Here is a 21,643-nt window from a genome sequence, read left to right as displayed (position 1 = left end):
GGACCTTAACACACCTTTCTTGTAATAGACAATCCCAGATTCTGTATAGACTCAACAAATTGTGCACATGGGGTTTATAAAACTCCATTTGTAAATCATATAATGTTGAATGATACTCTCGTTACCAGACCCAAACGATGACTGTCTGGATTTTAATGAGAATGTGATGCACTGCAATGCATTTATAACCTAATAAAGTCAACCAGAAAAATATGAAATATTGATGCAATCTGCAAGGAAATGAAATAAAAATGTCCTTTATACATGCTCATATCTTTTCTGGTCTGGCTTTTTATGCACCGTTCCTAAACATGTGCTGGCACTGTACTGAAAGCAGGCGTGGGCTGTCTTATTTAATATAGATTGTATTCCATTTCCACGGTCAGTAGAGACAAAGGTCTATGGTGTGAAGTCCATTTTTATAGAAGAGTTGCAGTGTGCTGTGTAGTGTTGCTGTAAGTGTTGTGAATTTACTGGCGTACTGAAGAGAGATGATGAGCTGTGTTTGCTTTAGTCGTGACTTGTAAAAAGGAGTTTGCTGATGACAAGGCTCTGTTGCTAGGCAACACACATCATGGGCTGCGCCTCGTGAAGCTCGAAGCTGGCAGTATCGTATCTGCTCTCCATAAAAAAGTGTGTATTAGACTCACTAGTTTTTAAAATGATTTTTTTCATGCGTTAAAAAAAAAAAAAATTCATGGCGTTCGCCGTTGACCATAGCGGTTTTGTCGCCAAAGAATGTCGTTGACTGCAGATTTTCTTTCAGAGGGGCTGGCGGCACAGTGATGCACTGATCAGCCCACACTGTCTCAGGTTTTATGCACTCATGGGCTCACCTCATGTGTGTCTGCCTTCAATGTTACTTTTGTGCTGCGAGGCGAGGGCTGTTCCGCAGTACATTAACAGACTGTGCATCAGGACTGTTTTATTTGAAAACCAATAGACTGCTGCAGCAGGAAAGTCACAGATATTCGGTGGTCGGCAGCCACAAGCGGGGGAATCGTGACACTGGTTGACATTTGATTTTGTTCGCACAGCATTTGGTGAATTCAAAGTGCAGTTATATAATGTTCACAGCACATTAGTTGGATTGTGGAAATGTGAAATGAAAGTTGTTGTCATCATGGCACAATAATGAATATTAATTTTGTTATCATTTGGTTCATTGGTAACATTCTCGCTGAATAACAACAAGAACAAACAGGCTAATTAATGTCGCTGCTATGTATGCATATTAAATTATTGCGACAAATAAGCATTGGCTCAATTGACTGGCACAATTCTAATTATTAGGATAAGAGGCCACAAGCATTTAAAGGCCACGCCCTAATTTTGGCTGTAGAAACTTAAATGTCAAACATAATCTGTTATGGTACACTTGTCAACCATGTGATTTGTTCAGATTTAAAAATGTGCTTTCTCAAAGAAAATGTATTTGTTTTGGCACTTTTAAATACAAATACAAAAAAATAACATAAAAATGTAAACTTTCTTAACGGCCATTTTAATCATCAATATCTTAAAACGAGGAATGTGAATAATAATTTACTCATTGATAGTTGATTCATTGAGTCACTACAATGTATTGTTTAATCACACCTTGAAGCAATGTATGTAAAAGTGAGTGACCTACTCAGCTGTAACCAGTAGAAGCGGTGTTGACTGATTCTGAACTAGTTTGCATCAGTAATGGGAAACTAAGCTACATTCGTGCTGTGGAAACATTGCTAATAACAATTGCTGATGCATTTAGGCGCTGGCCACTTGGGTGTTAGCTATCTATAGATAGAAGTTAGTCTTTACAATGCTCATTCATTCTCATGTCTACAGTGGTTAGGGTTGGGTATGTAAATGGCAGCCGGGACTAACATTCTGATTCACGGAATTGTTTTTTTATATCGATTTCTGGTTTCAATGCCCCACCAGAAGAAATACCTGCAATATACGCCGGAAAACAAAGAAATGATTGCCACCAAATATATTTTTAAGGGGATATTTTATCAATAAAAGAACTGTGGTTAGCGCCTCTATTTAAACACTGCAGACTTGTATAATGACCCTGCCTTTTTAGGAACCGGAATTTGAACCAAAACCAGAAGTGTTCAAATTCATACAATGCCTAATCCCAAAGGTTGGTATATACATACTCTTGCATCACATAGCTTGCGTCCCCTCCGATGGTGTCTTGAATTGAACCTGTTATTAGCAAAAAATTGGAAATAAAAGTTAAAAAGAGCGTTGTAATTTGTGTAACTTCTTCTAAGCACAACAACAACACAACAAGCTCAACAACGAAACAATCAGCAATATTTTTTTTCATAGCGCACCAAGATACAAAGTACAAAGTACACAATATCAGTTTGCATGCAAATGTTCAATCACTCTTGCCTTATATTTTGTACATTTCAAGCAAGTCTGCCCTCCCCTGTTCAGGGACCCTCCTCAATGTGTGGTTGCCGCTGACGCGAAGCTAGGATTTTTGGGAAGTGCACGTCAGGGTCTGCAGAAGGGTACGCAGGGGCAAGAGCAAAACGGCCTCGCTTACGCAAGTTACGTGACGCGAGAATATATCCCGGACTTAACGGTCGTCAACTACCAAATAACTTTTGATGTATTTGCATGTTGGGAATAAGCAGTAATGAATTATTAGTTGGTTACTGACTAAGGTACACCCTTTTGAAACATTCTGAAGTTCTGCTTTAGTTTGACTTAGACGTTTGTGGAAATCTTTTTGAGGCATATTCTGCCTCCAAATTTTGGCAATTTCTGAACTGTTCCACTTTTGGAGGTATTTGAATTTGGAGTTCTTACATTTCTTTGTGTGTTTACTGTCTTTCAGGTTTAAGTAGTTCACACAGGAGTGTGTGCAATCCCAAAGCCCTACCCAAGAGGTGTTAAGAGTCCAGCAATGAATGAGATTCCTTGGTTGCAGCCGAGGTGAGGGCTAAGCATGGTGCGTGAATCTGAAGCGACGAGGCAAGCGTGACAGTATGTTCTGCGTCGCAGCAACTCAAAATGGAAAAGCACCCATGCAGGGAGGAGAACATTGACTCAAGCGGGGCCCAGCATGCCACCGACAACACTGAAGATGGCAGCAGCTCGGAAAGCGATTCTGAAGAGCAGCAGTGCCCAAAGGTTCAGGTGAACAGCAGCTGCAAGAAGTGGGAGCCCCTGGCTGTCACTAAGCCCCATCGGCAGCTGTGTCGCTCCCCTTGCCTCGATCAGCCCAGTTTTTCCCAGAGTAGCACAGTACAAGATGTCCGCGAGGATTATAATAGCGCAGGGCCAGCGATCAAGGCGGCCAGTGACAAGGAGTACCAGACAAAAATGGATTTTGCTTTAAAGCTGGGCTACTCGGGGGAGCAGGTGGAGACTGTGCTCAACAAACTTGGGCCCACTGCACTTATTAATGATATTCTTGCAGAGCTAGTAAGGCTTGGAAACAAAGTGGAACCTGAATGTCAACCTTGCAGCAGTGCAGTCACATCACAATCATGTGCACCCTGTGTTAAAGAGACTGCTAGTCCTGAGGTGTCTGCGGAAGATGATTCTGTGGAAATGTATGATAATCTTCGACCTATTGTCATTGATGGCTCAAATGTGGCAATGAGGTAAGAAACAAGCAACGTATGTGGGTGTGCGTGTAATGTATATGTACATATGTGTGTATGCATATCTATATATATATATATATATATATATATATATATATATATAAACCCCGTTTCCATATGATTTGGTTAATTGTGTTAGATGTAAATATAAACAGAATACAATGATTTGAAAATCCTTTTCTACCCATATTCAATTGAATGCACTACAAAGACAGGATATTTGATGTTTAAACTCATAAACTTTATTTTTTTTGCAAATAATAATTAACTTAGAATTTCATGGCTGCAACACGTGCAAAAGTAGTTGGGAAAGGACGTGTTCACCACTATGTTACATCACCTTTTCTTTTAACAACACAATAAACGTTTGGGAACTGAGGAAACTAATTGTTGAAGCTTTGAAAGTGGAATTTTTTACCATTCTTGTTCTATGTAGAGCTTCAGTCGTTCAACAGTCCGGGGTCTCCGCTGTCGTATTTTACGCTTCATAATGCGCCACACATTTTCGATGGGAGACAGGTCTGGACTGAAGGCGGGCCAGGAAGGACCCGCACTCTTTTTTTACAAAACCACGCTTTTGTAACACTTGTCTTGCTGAAATAAGCAGGGCCGTCCATGATAACGTTGCTTGGATGATAACGTATGTTGCTCCAAAACCTGTGTGTACCTTTCAGCATTAATAGTGCCTTCACAGATGTTTAAGTTACCCATGTATTGGGCACTAATCCACCCCCAAACCATCACAGATGCTGGCTTTTGAATTTTGCGTCTATAACAATCCGAATGGTTATTTTCCTCTTTGTTATGGAGGACACCATGTCCTCTGTTTCCAAATATAATATGAACTGTGGACTCGTCAGACCACAGAACACCTTTCCACTTTGCATCAGTCCATCTTAGGTGAGCTCGGGCCCGGCCAAGCCGGCGGCGTTTCAGGATATTGTTGATAAATGGTTTTGGATTTGCATGGTAGAGTTTTAACTTGCAGTTACAGATGTAGTGACAAACTTTAGTTACTGACAGTGGTTTTATGAAGTGTTTCTGAGCCCATGTGGTGATATCCTTTACACGCAGAGGGCGGTTTTCGATGCAGTACCGCCTGAAGGATCAAAAGTCCGTAATATCATCGCTTATGTGCAGTGATTTCTCCAGATTCTCTGAACTTTTTGATGATTCTACGGACCGTAGATAGTAAAATCCTTAAATTCCTTGCAATAGCTCGTTGAGAAATGTTGTTCTAAAACTGTTCGACAATGTGCTTACAAAGTGGTGACCCTCACCCCATCCTTGTTTGTGAATGACTTAGCATTTCATGGAAGCTGCTTTTATACCAAATCATGGCACCCAACTTTTCCCAATTAGCCTGCACACCCGTGGGATGTTCCATATAAGTGTTTGATGAGCATTCCTAAACTTTATCAGTATTTATTGCCCTCTTTCCCAACTTCTTTGTCACGTGTTGCTGGCATCAAATTCTAAAGTTAATGATTATTTGCACTAAAAAAATGTTTATCAGTTTGAACATCAAATGTGTTGTCTTTGTAGCATATGCAACTGAATATGGGTTGAAAATGATTTGCAAATCATTGTATTCCATTTATATTTACATCTAACACAATTTCCCGACTCATATGGAAACAGGGTTTGTATATATATATAAAATACTTGTGTGTGTATATATGTATGTATGTATGTCTGTGTGTGTGTATGTATGTATGTATGTCTGTGTGTGTGTGTGTGTGTGTATGTATGTATGTATGTATATATATATATATATATATATATATGTATGTGTGTGTGTATATATATATATGTGTATGTATGTAACGGTACGTGTATTTGAATTGAACCGTTTTGGTACGGGGGTTTCGGTCCGGTTCGGAGGTGTATCGAACGAGTTTTTAAGCTAAAGTCTTAACAAGCTGCTCTGCTTTCTGCCTCTATCTGAGCACCCAGCATTGTCCCGCCCACACAACAATCTGAATGGTTACATACACAGCCAATCAGCAGTGCGTACTCAGAGCGATGTAACAGCCAATCAGCAGTGCGTATTCAGAACGCATGTCAGTGCTTCAGCGTCGAGCAGATATGTGTTTAGCAGCGGACATTGTACTCTCCCCAAATTATAAAAAACACTTCCCAGTCACAACTACTACTAGCATCACTATGAGCCCGTTGACCTTCTAGAAACTTAAACTGCAGCTCAGCTCGCTCGCAGTTCTGGCTTGAGGTGAAAGCTAATTAGCTTTTAGCGTAACGTCAGCTAATTATGCTGTGCGAGTGTGTGTGTGCGTGTGCGTGCGTGTGTTAGGGGCAGTAAAGCCCTGTCTGTCTGTTATTTCACAAGAACTAACATGAAGTCCATGGTGTTCAGGGATGAATAGTCTCTCCTATTGCTACTGTACTATTTTTCAGCTATAGTTATATTAATCATTAGTAATGTAGCAACTTAGTTTTCAATGGCAGGGTCCCTGCTATCACATGTTGACAAAAATATAACATTTACATAATAAAAGTCAACTACAGGCTTCCCAAATGCTGTAATAAATTAAGCATGATGAGTTGACTTACAACTGTTTAATGTTGCATTTTTTATATGTAGAAGAAAGGTTTTGTAATTTTATTTAATCAAAGCAACAACTTGAGGCAGTTTAATGTGGATTAACGTGGGCAAAATTATTATAGTGTTCCCAATGTTAAAAGGATAAAGCCATTTTTTACAAATTTGGTAAATAAATAACCAAAAAATGTTTATTTTTTTGTTTTCTTACTGTACCGTAAATGGGTGTGGGAAAAAATCAATTCGAATACGAATCGCGATTCTCACGTTGTGCGATTCAGAATCTATTCTCTTTTTTTTTTTTTAATCGATTTTTTTCTTTTTTTAATCAATCCAACAAACTAATACACAGCAATACCATAACAATGGAATCCAATTCCAAAACCAAACCTGACCCAGCAACACTCAGAACTGCAATAAACAGAGCAATTGAGGAGACACAAACACGACACAGAACAAACCAAAAGTAGTGAAACAAAAATCAATATTATCAACAACAGTATCAATATTAGTTATAATTTCAGCATAGCAGTAATTAAAAATCCCTCATTGACATTATCATTCGACATTTATAAAAAATAAAAAAAAAAGAACATTAGTGTCACAGTGGCTTACACTTGCATCGCATCTCATAAGCTTGACAACACACTGTGTCCAATGTTTTCACAAAGATAAGATTATTCATATTTTTGGTTCGTTTAATAGTTAAAACAAATTTACATTTTTGCAATAAGTTGATAAAACATTGTTCTTTGCAATTATAAAAGCTTTTTAAAAAAATCTACTACTCTGCAAGCATGTCAGCAGACTGGGGTGGATCCTGCTGAAATCATATGTATTGAATCAATAGAGAATCGTTTTGAATCGGAAACATATCGTTTTTGAATCGAGAATCGCGTTGAATCAAAAAAATCGATATATAATCGAATCGCGACCCCAAGAATCGATATCGAATCGAATCGTGGGACACCCAAAGATTTGCAGCCCTAATATATATATATATATATATATTTATATATATATATATATATATATATATATATACATATATATATACATATACTGTATTTATTAGGGGTGTAACGGTACACAAACATTTCGGTTCGGTATGTAACTCGGTTTAGAGGTCACGGTTCGGTTCATTTTCGGTACAGTAAGAAAACAACAAAATATTAATTTTTGGATTATTTAATTACCAAATTTGTAAACAATGGCTTTATCCTTTTAACATTGGGAACACTATAATAATTCTGCCCACGTTAATCCACATTAAACTGCCTCAACGTGTTGCTAAGATTAAATAAAATTGACAAAACTTTTCTTCTACATATAAAAAGTGCAACATTAAACACTTTCAAGTCAACTCCTCATGCTTAATTTATTACAGCATTTGGGAAGGCTGTAGTTGATTGTTATTATGTAAATGTTATATTTGTATCAACATGTGATAGCAGGGACTCTGCCATTCAAAACTAGGCTGCTACATTACTAATGATTAATGTAACTACGACTGAAAAAAATAGCACAATAGCAACAGGAGAGACTATTCATCCCTGAACACCATGGAGTTCATGTAGGCTTTTTGATGCACTTATATTATTATATCAACTATCAAAGACAGAAACTCTTGATTTAACATAAAGTCCTTTTTTGCTGCTTCAACACACCTCAATCAACACTGTCCGTAACACACACACACACCGCAAAATGAGCTAACGTTACGCTAAAAGCTAATTAGCCTTCACCTTAAGCCGGGACTGCGAGTGAGCTGAGCTGCAGTTTGTTTCTAGCGATCAGCTCTGTTTACTCGGAGGGAACATTTTGAAAACAAAGTTTGTATAGTCGCTGCCATTTTTTCTCGAGCCAGCAACTTTAGTGTGCATGCGCAGGTGCTGCAATGTTTCAGTTTTCAGGAAGCAAGCAGTGTTGCCTAAAATGCTTTAATAAATGAAATGTAAACGGTATTACTAACCGTTTGGATTTTTATCACGGTTTATCATTATACTGTTTACCGTTACATTCCTAGTGTGTATATACGTGTGTGCGCCCCTGGGCATATATGTATATATGTGTGTATATACTGTATATAGTGTATTTATGTAAAAGTATGTGTGCGTATACATATAGTTGTGTGTACATGTATGTGTGTACAAACTTCGTTTCCATATGAGTTGGGAAATTGTGTTAGATTGAAATATAAACGGAATACAATGATTTGCAAATCCTTTTCAACCCTTATTCAGTTGAATATGCTACAAAGACAAGATATTTGATGTTCAAACTCCATACATCCATTTTTTACCGCTTATTCCCTTTGGGGTCGCTGGTGCCTATCTCAGCTACAATCGGGCGGAAGGCGGCGTACACCCTGGACAAGTCGCCAACTCATTGCAGGTCATGTTCAAACTCATAAACTTTATTTTTTTTTGCAAATATTAATCAACTTAGAATTTCATGGCTGCAACACGTGCCAAAGTAGTTGGGAAAGGGCATGTTCACCACTGTGTTACATCACATTTTCTTTTAACAACACTCAGAAGTTTGGGAACTGAGGAAACTAATTGTTGAAGCTTTGAAAGTGGAATTCTTTACCATTCTTGCTTGATGTACAGCTTAAGTTGGTCAATAGTCCGGGGTCTTGTTGTCGTATTTTAAGCTTCATAATGCGCCACACATTTTCGATGGGAGACATGTCTGGACTGCAGGCGGGCCAGGAAAGTACCCACACTCTTACTACGAAGCCACGCTGTTGTAACACGTGGCTTGGCATTGTTTTGCTGAAATAAGCAGGGGCGTCCATGATAACATTGCTTGGATGACAACATATGTTGCTCCAAAACCTGTATGGACCATTCAGCATTATTGGTGCCTTCACAGATGTGTAAGTTACCCATGCCTTGGGCACTAATAAACCCCCATACCATCACAGATGCTGGATTTTGAACTTTGCGCCTATAACAATCCGGGTGGTTATTTTCCTGTTTGTTCCGGAGGACACCACGTCCACAGTTTCCAAATATAATTTGAAATGTGTACTCGTCAGACCCCAGGACACTTTTCCATTTTGCATCAGTCCATTTTAGATGAGCTTGGGCCCAGCGAAGCTGGCGGCGTTCCTGGGTGTTGTTGATAAATGGCTTTCGCTTTGCATAGTAGAGTTTTAACTTGCACTTACAGATGTAACAACCAACTGTAGTTACTGACAGTGGTTTTATGAAGTGTTCCTGAGCCCATGTAGTAATTTCCTTTACACACTGATGTCGATTTTTGATGCAGTACCGCCTGAGGGATCAAAAGTCCGTAATATCATCGCTTATGTGCAGTGATTTCTCCAGATTTCCCAAACCTTTTGATGATTTTACGGACCGTAGATGGTAAAATCCCTAAATTCCTTGCAATAGCTCGTTGAGAAATGTTGTTCTAAAACTGTTCAACAATTTGCTTACAAATTGGTGACCCTCGCCCCATCCTTGTTTGTGAATTACTTAGCATTTCATGGAAGCTGCTTGTATACCCAATCATGGCACCCACCTGTTCCCAATTAGCCTGCACACCTGTGGGATGTTCCAAATAAGTGTTTGATGAGCATTCCTCAACTTTATCAGTATTTATTGTCACCTTTACCAACTTCTTTGTCACGTGTTGCTGGCATCAAATTCTAAAGTTAATGATTATTTGCAAAAAAAATGTTTATCAGTTTGAACATCAAATATGTTGTCCTTGTAGCATATTCAACTGAATATGGGTTGAAAATGATTTGCAAATCATTTTATTCCGTTTATATTTACATCTAACACAGTTTCCCAACTCATATGGAAACGGGGTTTGTATGTATGTATGTATGTTTGTGTGTCTATGTATATATATATATATATATATATATATATATATATATATATATATATATATATATATATATATATATATATATATATGTATGTTCTGATTAGTAGGTTTAAGTGGATGTTGTTGTGTTTTTCAGCCATGGAAACAAAGAGGTTTTCTCTTGCCGTGGTATCCAACTTGCTGTTGAATGGTTCCTAGAAAAGGGGCACAAAGACATCACTGTGTTTGTCCCAGCCTGGAGAAAGGAGCAGTCAAGACCTGATGCCCCTATTACAGGTAGTAAAGCACCTTTTTCAACATTTACCGGCAGTTTTTATATTACTTAATTGTAGAGCAGTAAAGATGAATCAATGTTGAACTGACTACTGAAAAGTACCCCAAATCACTGTTTGGATGCCTTCACAGTCAACTAAATAAGTCAATGGTAGATAAACATCATGACTTGTTTTCCTTTACAGATCAAGAAATTTTACGCAAGCTAGAAAAAGAGAAGATCCTGGTTTTTACCCCATCTCGAAGGGTCCAAGGCAGAAGAGTGGTCTGCTATGATGATCGCTTCATAGTGAAGCTGGCTTATGATTCTGATGGAATTATCGTGTCAAATGACAATTACAGAGACTTGCAGAATGAAAAACCAGAGTGGAAGAAGTTCATCGAGGAACGACTCCTTATGTATTCATTCGTCAATGACAAGTAAGAAGCTAAAGTGCTTTATTTGGACTCTTTAGTATTTTGCCAATACTAAATCATATGAATTTGGTGGCAGGAACTACCAGAAAACCTCTCAGTACAAACCCATACAGTTGAGCTACACAACAAATTACAGACTCAAAAGGTACCATTAAATAAAGATAAATCACATCTCTCTGGTTTGATGAAACGGAAGACTGCAGCTTTCACAAGTATTTATCCTCATAAAAATAGGGAAACTAGTTTAAAAGTGTACAATCCTGGCACGGTTGGTGTAAATAAAATCACATTTAATTATATAAAAAAAAAATGTTTTTTTTTTTTTTTTTTTTAGATTCATGCCACCTGATGATCCACTGGGAAGACATGGTCCAAGCTTAGAAAACTTCCTTCGCAAGCGTCCTGTTGTTCCAGAGCATAAAAAACAACCTTGCCCATATGGTGAGTTTATTAGAAGTTGTTTTAAAATATTTTGTGTTGCATATGTTTTATGTTGTTAAATTAACCTATTCTTCTTTAACAAGGCAAAAAGTGCACATATGGACACAAGTGTAAATACTATCATCCGGAGCGTGTCAATCAGCCACTACGGTCAGTCGCCGATGAACTGCGGGCTTTTGCTAAACTGTCTGCTGTGAAGACAATGAGCGAGGGGGCCTTAGTTAAATGCGGCATTGGTCCGGCAGTTGTGAGCAGAGACAACACATCTGAAGTCAAACGCGTGGCGCCCAAACGGCAGTCCGACCCAAGTATCCGCTCAGTGGCCTGTGAGCTTTCAGAAACACTGTCCGTTGTCAGGAAGTCTGAAACAAATTCAGTGCCTTCCCTTGTGACTGCTCTCAGCGTGCCGACCATGCAGCCTGTTAAGAGCCACGCAGCTGGGGCTTTGAACACGCGATCCGCCAGCAGCCCTGTGCCAGGTTCTTTGCAGTTCTCGCACAGTTCACTGGAGCACATGTCTAGTGTACAGTACCCGCCCATTTTGGTAACTAACAGCCATGGCGCTTCTGTTACATACAGCGAGCAGTTCCCGAAATATGACTCCGTCAGCGACCATGGCTATTATTCACTGCATAGCGATTTTTCAAACATGAGCATGAGCAGTATGCACAACGTTGACAGTTTCTGTAGCATAGAGCACGAGCACAGTGTGTGCCAGAGAACTCGCAGCCACTGTCCTGAATCCTGCCTCAGCCACTCCAACAGCGACTCGTTCTCCTCATATGGCGACCTGTATCCGAGCTCTGTGGACGGTAGCCTGGAGGAGAGCCTGAAGGCGCAGCAGCAGCCCCCTGCCCCAGGGAGAATGCAGACTTTCTCCCATGGGTTTCGGCACGAAGCGTTGTCTAGGGTTCAGAGTTATGGACCAGAGGAGCCCAAGCAGGGTCTACGTAAGCAGCCTGGAGCACACCTAGCACCACACATCCAGCATGTTACAGTGGGGGCCAGGTCAAGCTGCCCTGGAGACTACCCCCTCACTCAGAATGTCCTCCCGCCGTTCTCCTCACAGGCGACGCGATCCCTCGGCATGACTCGCATGGACAGCATATCCGATTCCAGGCTGTACGATAGCAACCCAATGAGACAGAGGCGACCGCCACTGTGTCGAGAGCAGCATGCGAGCTGGGACCCTTTGCCTTTTGGAAACGAGTCTTATGGATATCACTCTTACCCACTGAGCAACAACTTGATGCCGTGTTGCGAGCGGGTGATGGTCCGCAGCATGCCCGACAAAATGGAGCAAATCTGGAACTCGCCGTGGGAGCCCCTACCTGCAGCTGAACACCAAGAACGGTATGTCATCCCAGACCACCAGTATCAAACCTATCGAAACCTTTGTAACATCTTCCCTGCATATGTGGTCCATTCAGTAATGGAGAAAAACCCTCATTTGACAGACCCCCAGCAACTCGCAGCCGTCATTGTTACAAATCTGAGGTCTTGTCACTGAGGAATCTTCCTTTAAAAATTATTCAAATTGAAGGCGATTAAGGAGATAGAGTATTTTGATTGCAAAAACAGGCACTTGATAAATGTTGACAAAAGCGCAACATTTGCCCTCAGGAGTTGTTTTTTTTTTTTTTTTTAATTAAATCAGCTGCAAATTCTGACAGTCTTACATTAGTAAGATGATATCAGTAAAACACTTTTTTTTTTTAGTATAATTATAGGATGGCTACCTTTTTATAAGAAGTGTGGTGCACTTATGGGTTGTGTCATAGCACATCCATTATACTTGAGCAGGAACTATATTTCCATTCAACTTATTGATTTGGAGTTAAGGCAAAATGTGAAATATACAGAAATTCCCTGCAATGTTGTCTGGAATGTTTTAGTTCAGCTAACTAGTTGACTATCTGAATATACGCTATCCCAAACTAAACCACAGCATCTTTAAATCAAGAATGTCAGTTTTTTAAGTAAGCACAAAGGTCCCATTCAAGTCACGTGGATGTGCTATGAAAGGCATCTTAAATATGTCTGAAACTATCAATAACTTTCTTCAGCTTTTCCTCCACTGTAAATAACTCTTGTGACTTTTTTCTGTGCATTTATTTCTAAAAGACAAGAGGGAGGTACACGCATACCTCCAAGCATGTACTATGACATTTAATGGCCTTATATCTGAATGACCTCACACTTTAGTCGTCTCGGCGGGTTTCAATGAACGTACATTAAGTTGAAGCCTCCTACTTTTTAAATGTAAAGCACTAGCTCAGTATCTAAAGATATCTATTTTCTCAGTCTCAATTACAAAGTTACTATTTTGATAGAAGTTGACAGTGCACAAAGCAAGCCAAAAAAGAGATTTGTCTTGTATACAGGTGCACATGTTAATCTATGTACATAAAAGCCATTATGTCATTTATAAGCTGCTAAATAATGCCAAAAAAGGTCATTATTCTGACGTCACATTACATTTAGCTTCATGTAATTGGACTTGTTAATCATTTTCTATTTCCAATGGTATAGTGTATATTTGGTTGTACTGAATATTTTTAAGTAAAAATAGTATTATATATACATTAGTAGCTCCTCTGAACTCCTTCAAGTTGTCAGTGGTCTATTCTTTTTGTATTAAAGACCACTTTTACATGCACTTAAATGGACTGATTTTAACTTTTGTCAACACCTTGCAGGGGGCTGACTTTTATTTCTTGTGAGTTTGGGCTTGAAGACTTGAGTATTTCCAAACCCACTCAGTGCAAATACATAAAAGGCTGCAAAGCAGCTTCCTAATGCATGTACAATAAATTAGATGAACATGTGGCACTGAGATAGCGGTAAATCCGAATGAATGTGCATTACCTGTGCATGGAATCTGGGACACCATTTCACTAATGTGATGTGTCTGAATGCAAAGGCAACAATGTTTACCATCACAGTTTTGCACACATATTTCTATAATTCCACTATTTCAGCTAGGCCCGCTAGGTTGTTAAAATGTGTACCACATTGGCTGAGTTTCAATAATTGTAAAAAAAAAAATAATAATTTAAGTAAATGCCAGACAGAAAACAAACTTTTATGTTTGGTTTTCACTGTAAAGGTGAACAGCTTAAAGAAAGACGGACTGAACATATGTTGATGCAGCCGTGAGGCGGTTTGGCTGTGCCTTGCTGCACATTGCTCTCAGGATGCTTGAACTTTTTCTCTTCACCGGCCAAAAACCAGTGGTTACTGCTGGCAAGAGTCTATTCTAATAGTGATATATTTTGTGACAAACTTGTACATGTAAATACTGTTAAAGCGTCACAAGTGCATTGCAAAACTTTGTATTTTTGTGTTTGTCTGAATTAGGCACCTTGAGAAGTTAGTTAATGGGTTTGTTGAGGGGGCTTTACATGATGCAGAAATATTTCATACTGTGACACATATTAAGCTTGTTACTGACACTCAAGTGTCACAACATAAGAGCGTTTCTTGTAAAGCCTGCCCAACTAAAAGGTGATGTTCCTAGTGTATTTAAAGGGAAATACCACTCAATTAAATATATGACATAGGAGCAAATTTTTTGGAAAAAAAAACTTTAGAAGTTGCCAAAGTCTACAGATGCGTCTAATTTGGAAAGAAACATTATGTGGTGTTACTCTTTAACAATGCATTTGTGCAAGTGTGATTTTTTTTCTCAATGGCGGTGCTTTAAAAATATAGATTTCTCTATAATTTTAGGTAAAACCGCAGTGTATAAACATTCATAAAGAAAATAATGAATGTGTCAAGCCCAAATGAATTTTGGGTTTTGCTGATAAGTTTTTTTCATGAAAAGAACAAGGCCACTTTAGGCCAGATGTCTGTTCATGAGAAGGTGAAAACAAACCTGCCTAAATGTTTCTACATGTGAAACAATCAGATTGCAAGGCTGCTGTCACGGTTGTTTCTGGCATTTGGCTCAACGTTTGCGTGCCGTCATCTGATTTATTTTTTTCCCCTTGAGGTTAATACACTGATTTGGTTGCAGATTACAAAAAACAAGTAAACACGATGAGTGTTGCTGTAATTTAATTGCATTGATGATCTCAATTCATAACGTAGGTCAGCAAAAATTAACGATGACTTTATTAATGTACTCTTGTTTTGCAAGAGAAGGTCAGATTTGTGGCAGCTGAGGTTTCAACTAAATTACTCTCATTTCCCCCGTTAGTGAGGTCTTAATGAGAGTTGCATAGTTGCATTTTAATAACTAGTAAATTGAAATAATAGTATTTGTAAAGGACGCTCAAAAAAACGATTCACATCCAAATTGCGATTATTATGACATCATTTTCTAAAAGATTCATTTTTTTTAAAGAAAATTTTAATTTTTTAAGACGGGTTTTTGTAACCTAGATTGAAAAGACGTTTTATTTATTAAAACATGGTTAATATACCAATAATATATTGTAAGAATCAGTGTAAATTGAGAATCGTGTTGAATCGGGAATCGAATCGGCACCACAAAAATCTTAATTGAATCGTGAATTGTAATATTCCCATCCATAGCATTCAGATCATTGTTTCTATAAATGATGATGCTTTAGTACAACTTGTATTATTGTATTTCGTTTAACACGCGCTGTTTGTCACTACCAGGCTTGTGCAAAAATCTGAGTTGAAATGACAACGTCTCAGAAATTGTAAAAATAAATAATTACAATATGAATTGAAATTCCAATTGAGAATTGTGGTGTATTCCAGCATCTCTCTTTACAGTTTAATCCATACATGACTTTTTCACATATTTCTTAAAATATTTGTATTTACCTAATGTCAGTACACAATACACTTATTTTAGGTACAAAATAATGCATATTCCGGACTACAGAGCGCACTGCGATGTAAGTCGCACCCACTAAATTTTAGAAGAAAAAACATTTTTTTCTGTATGTATTAGCCGCACTGGACTATAAGCCGCAGATATGAGTTCTTTACAAAGAAATATTCTTTAAATTTTTATATACGTACCTTAATTGTTTCCAAACGGTGTCTGTAACACGGCAGTAAGACAGCTGATCAATCAAAACAAAAGTCATTGTCATGAACCCTCTAGCTGCAGAAGCAAGCTCTCCATTCAGCTAAACAGACTCAAAAACTCCAGAGTGACGTCTTGGTGAGTTTACTGAGGAATTTGTGAGACTGAAACAATACAAAAAAAAACTCCCATTGTAAGTCAATATTACTAACAGACACTTATACACCTATATTGGCTAATGCTAACAGCGTCATTGTATTACGATAGCACGTAAAACTACAGACATCACACATGGGACGGTTTATTACGTATAAACAGTTTAGTTGTACTGTAAATTTTACAAACATTGTTTGGAGTGATGAATGTAAAATCCATATGAGTAGAAACGCTATCGACAGCTGGAAGACTGAACGGCACACCTATTGGAAGAGAAAAAAACTAATTACCATAAATGGAAGGACATTGCAGCACCTGCAGTGAGCGAATTCATCCAAAACTTGGCGCCACAGTACAAACAATAAAACACCCCAGGGTTTCTGATTGGTATTTTGAATAAAAATATTTGTAGTATTGCTGTCAGCAAAGAAATATCTATTAATTAGCTACTCAGTTTTAAAAGCCACAGGTTTCAAAGTGTAGGAAAAACATAGGGCTTATAGTCAGGAATTTACGGTATGTCTTTCATCGACAATTAAAAACATTCTATAAGACATAATTGTGTGAAATTAACAGTTAGCATGTTAACTGCACATGTTGTAGGTACATAAAGTACAACTAAATTGTGGATATTGTTACTTTCAAATAATGGAAAATGTTGGAAAAATACTTCAAAACAGAGGATATTTGTGTTTCATCTGTGCAGTGATTCTCAAACTGTTCTATGTGGGCTCCATCTTGTGGTACGCCAAAGAATCACTAAATTAAATATTTAAACAGTGTTACTGTTCAAAATGTGTGTAATGTTACAGTGGCCAAAAAGATTAAATATACCTGTTAAAAAAAACCTCTGCCCTGTTTTTCATGAATATTCAGGCCTATTACGTTACTGTATTTTAATGTTGGTCATTATGGTGGTACTTGGAGGGCCAAGTGTTTTCAGAGTTGGTACTAGTGTTTGTAAAGTTATTTTTAGTATTTAGGCCAAAACCTTCTGTTAAATGTTACAGATTCTTCAATTTACTGTGAATACATTTCCCGAATCGCAATTAATTGAATTTCACTTCCTGTAATTGTTATTCAATATCCTGTGGGTTTGAACCAATTCAATTCCAATCCTTCAAATTTGGACCTTTGCAAAAGCCTGGTCCCTACACAACTCGTTTTTGTTTACAATCCCTTATGCTGATAAGGTCGTCTTTTTAGATGTTTAACAGAAAATGCTCATAAAACTCTACTTCAGTTTTACAGATGCTGTTCGGCAGGTGGTGTGTGTTGTCATCCACATGGTGGCATTAGTCATATTAAAAAAAAAATACAGCCACGAACAGATTGTATTTATTAAATGTGGACAAAGGAACACTGTTACAGCAGAGGGCACTATTTGAGGAACTCGTTTATCTAAGGAGAGTTTATTTTCTATTCAATACATTTGTACAATCATTATCAATGCAAATTCACATTTAATCTGCGTCTTAAACTCTTTTCACAAACATCTATAAATAGAAAAAATCAGATTTTATCAGGATGCGATTCAAACATTTTTAGAAATGTTGACATATGATAGTCATCTCACTCCCCAGGTCACTTTTTTCCCATTTTTAACTAAAGTCATCACTTTCGCAAAGAACAATCTAATGGAGGTTCAATAATAGTAATTGCCTGTAACCCCTCCCCCTTCTTTTGTATGTGCCGCAAACAACCAAGCCACAAATGTCTAGAATTGACTTTTGCTTGTTGATACAAATTGTATCTCTACCTTGAATGTAAACTAAATATCAAATGTATAATATGAATATAGTTTAATTTAAATAAAGGGGAAAAATAATGCCTAATTTGTGTGACACTGTGTGTCACTGGGCCCATTGGTATGTACTAACTCTTATTAGGTACAGTAGTTACTCGTGTGGCACTAAGCATCATGCCCTCACTGTACATAGCCATGTGTTTATCAATGTTGTAATTTGTGCATATATTTTGTTGAAAAATGTCTGCTATTTTAATGGAATATTTCAATATCTTGGAGGATGTTTTGCTTTGTATTAAATATTTGCATTTGGGGGCGGGGTGTTTTCTTTTTACACAGATTGCCACACCAAACTAATATAAACTTTGTAAACTAGGATTACTAAACACAATGCCAGTTTTCTATGAATCTGTTTGATGTTTAATGTTCTTTTAAGATCTATAGTTCTCTACAAACTGGAATTTATCGGAATGTTTGGCAGGTGGTCGAATGAGTAACTTGTGTTGACATGTATTGTTATTTCTACAACCACTGAACTATCGTATTGAAGTGTAAAATGATAATTTTGCTGTCAGTGGCCAGTTTAATGTGTGTAGGGTTTTGGCTGGCCATCAATGAAATTGCATTTGTGCTATTTTGAAAATGGTAAAACTGCTGTGGTATGTTAAAAATAGCATGTCAATAGATACGATCACGACCAAAGTTTTACGTTTATTTAAAAAATTATACACATGTACTTGTGACCAGTGGATCAAACACACATTGACACTTAAGTGTACCATGATGCCAGCATATGTCTATAATATACAGTATGTACCTGGATTAACAGAATCAGTGACTGAACATACAGTATTTAAAGTGTAATACTCAGGTTAAACCCCCACCTAAAATTCAGAATCAAATAACAGCATGTTGCACTGGTGACTTTTCTATGGTGGTGTGAGCGTAATAAAAAAGTGTAACACTGAAGCAAGCTGTTTGTGCTGTGCTAGTTTGCAGTATTGTATTCCACACCGCTTTTTGTAAACCAGCGTAGAATATTTGAGTCTGTGGGCTCAAACAAAATGTAAGTCTTAATGACAAAATGTGTTTCTCACCCTTAATAAAGGTATACAATGATGTTCAAACTGGTCTCTGTCCTCCTAATTGCACAAATCCTGCAGGAAGAATCCCAATAATTATTCTGCACATACACACTATATTGAGCAGTGGTACCCAAACTAAGGCCCCGCGGGGGCCAGATCCGTTTGAGATCTGGCCCGCGGGAAGTCCCAAATAAATAAATAAATAAAAAAAAAATATATATATATATATATATATATTTTTTTTTAATCTGTCCTTTCTAATACATTTTCTACCGCTTGTTACTCTCAAAGTCTCTTTGCCGCTCAGGCAAATCACATTGTGAAGTGAAGTGAATTATATTTATATAGCGCTTTTCTCTAGTGACTCAAAGCGCTTTACATAGTGAAACCCAATATCTAAGTTACATTTTAAACCAGTGTGGGTGGCACTGGGAGCAGGTGGGTAAAGTGTCTTGCCCAAGGACACAACGGCAGTGACTAGGATGGCAGAAGCGGGAATCGAACCTGCAACCCTCAAGTTACTGGCATGGCCACTCTACCAACCGAGCTATGCCGCCCCATGGTCTAAAAATGCATTTTCCAATCATTTACGTGATATCGTGTATATATACCGGCCAAATTATTTTAACCCAACGCAGCCCCCGGGTAAAAAAATTTTGGGGACCCCTGATATTGAGTATATACAGTACTGTGACAAAGGTCAAGACAGAAACATACTTAACTGTATTAAAATGTAAATTCTCCATCATACACAGTAGTACTGTGTTACTGGTTTAGTGGTATGCCAAAGAAACACGATTAGAGTACAGTGTTTTATTTTGATATATTCAGTGTTACTGTTCAAACTATGTGCAATGTTAACAGTAGCCAAAAATATTAAATATACTAAACGATATGCCTTTTTTAATGAATACTTACGCGTACTTCGCCACTGTATTATAATGTTGGTCATTATAATACAGTGATAATGACCACGTTTTTTTCTGAGCTGGTACTCTGATAAACGTTTGAGAACCACTGAGAGCAGAAGCCCATCCATCCATCCATTTCCTACCACTTGTCCCTTTTTGGGTCGCAGGGCCAACCATATAGACCAGTGGCTCTCAAATGGGGGTACGCGTACCCCTGGGGATACTTGAAGGTATGCCAAGGGGTACGGGAGACTTTTTAAAAATATTCTAAAAATAGCAACAATTCAAAAATCCTTTATAAATATATTTACTGAATAATACTTTAACAAAATGTGAATGTAAGTTCATAAACTGTGAAATGAAATTCAACAATGCAATATTCAGTGTTGACAGCTAGATTTTTTGTGGCCATGTTCCATACATATTGATGTTAAAGATTTATTTTTTTTGTGAAAAAATGTTTAGAATCCAGATGGATCTCTATTACAATCCCCAAAGAGGGCACTTTAAGTTCATGATTACTTCTATGTGTAGAAATATTTATTTATAATTGAATCACTTGTTTATTTTCCAACAAGTTTTTAGTTATTTTTGTATCTTTTTTTCCAAATAGCTCAAGAAAGACCACTACATATGAACAATATTTTGCATTGTTATACAATTTAATAAATCAGAAACTGATGACATAGGGCTGTATTTTACTTCTTTAGCTCTTTTTTTCAACCAAAAATGATTTGCTCTGATTAGGGTGTACTTGAATTAAAAACATGTTCACAGGGGGTACATCACTGAAAAAAGGTTGAGATCCACTGATATAGACAGACAACATTCACACTCACATTCACACACTAGGGCCAAGTTAGTGTTGCCAATCAAATTATCCCCAGGTGCATGTCTTTGTAGGTGGTAGGAAGCCGGAGTAACCGGAGGGGACCCACGCAGTCACGGGGAGGACATGCACACTCCACACAGAAAGATCCCGAGCCCGGGATTGAACCCAGGACTGCTCAGCAGAAGCCACACAAACAAATCAAGGTTCCAGTTGAGTAATACATGATTTTGTTTTGAGCGACCTCTGCTGGACAAAATTATGCTCTACAATCTACACAGTTTCCAACACTATAAGTGTTGGCTCTAGGTCAGTGGTTCTTAACCTGGGTTCGATCGAACCTTAGGGGTTCGGCAGAGGTCAAGACACACCTGACTCATCGTGTATATAAAAACTTTTCCCTACGGCAACAGCAGAAATCCCACTGATTTGCAGGTGTGTAATTTTTTGTGAGTTCATGCACTGTGTTGGTTGTGTTCTTTGAACAAGGTGAGTTCAGTTCATTTTGTGCACCAGTAAAAAAAAAAAACGTGTAACTTTGTCTTGAATTTTTTTTTTCCCGCTAAAAAAGGGTTTGGTGAATATGAAACTGGTGGGGGGCCCTGCGATGAGGTGGCGACTTGTCCAGGGTGTACCCCGCCTTCCGCCCGATTGTAGCTGAGATAGGCGCCAGCGCCCCCCCGCGACCCCAAACGGGAATAAGCGGTAGAAAATGGATGGATGGATGGAAACTGGTGGGGTTCGGTACCTCCA

General features: G+C 38.2%; 1 protein-coding gene across 5 annotated transcripts in view; it reads left to right on the top strand.

The window, feature by feature from the left end:
• zc3h12b (zinc finger CCCH-type containing 12B) overlaps positions 1-21,355 on the top strand; it is a 23,425-nt gene extending 2,070 nt beyond the window's left edge. For 2 of the 5 annotated variants that reach the window (XM_061897035.1, XM_061897036.1), the window contains exons 2-7: positions 2,840-3,611; positions 10,157-10,296; positions 10,479-10,713; positions 10,787-10,855; positions 11,045-11,151; positions 11,235-19,192. In XM_061897035.1, coding sequence (XP_061753019.1) covers positions 3,016-3,611; positions 10,157-10,296; positions 10,479-10,713; positions 10,787-10,855; positions 11,045-11,151; positions 11,235-12,661 — 2,574 coding nt within the window. In that variant the 5' untranslated portion in view covers positions 2,840-3,015 and the 3' untranslated portion in view covers positions 12,662-19,192. Of the gene's footprint in view, positions 1-2,839; positions 3,612-10,156; positions 10,297-10,478; positions 10,714-10,786; positions 10,856-11,044; positions 11,152-11,234; positions 19,193-20,964 lie in introns of those variants that run through there. The other 3 variants (XM_061897038.1, XM_061897039.1, XM_061897037.1) reach the window with 3 other exon arrangements.
• Positions 21,356-21,643: the final 288 nt, after the last annotated feature.

Source organism: Nerophis ophidion, linkage group LG04, assembly GCF_033978795.1.
Source record: "Nerophis ophidion isolate RoL-2023_Sa linkage group LG04, RoL_Noph_v1.0, whole genome shotgun sequence".
In the NCBI taxonomy this organism is placed as follows: Eukaryota; Metazoa; Chordata; class Actinopteri; order Syngnathiformes; family Syngnathidae; genus Nerophis; species Nerophis ophidion.
This window is presented reverse-complemented; position numbering and strand designations above follow the sequence as displayed.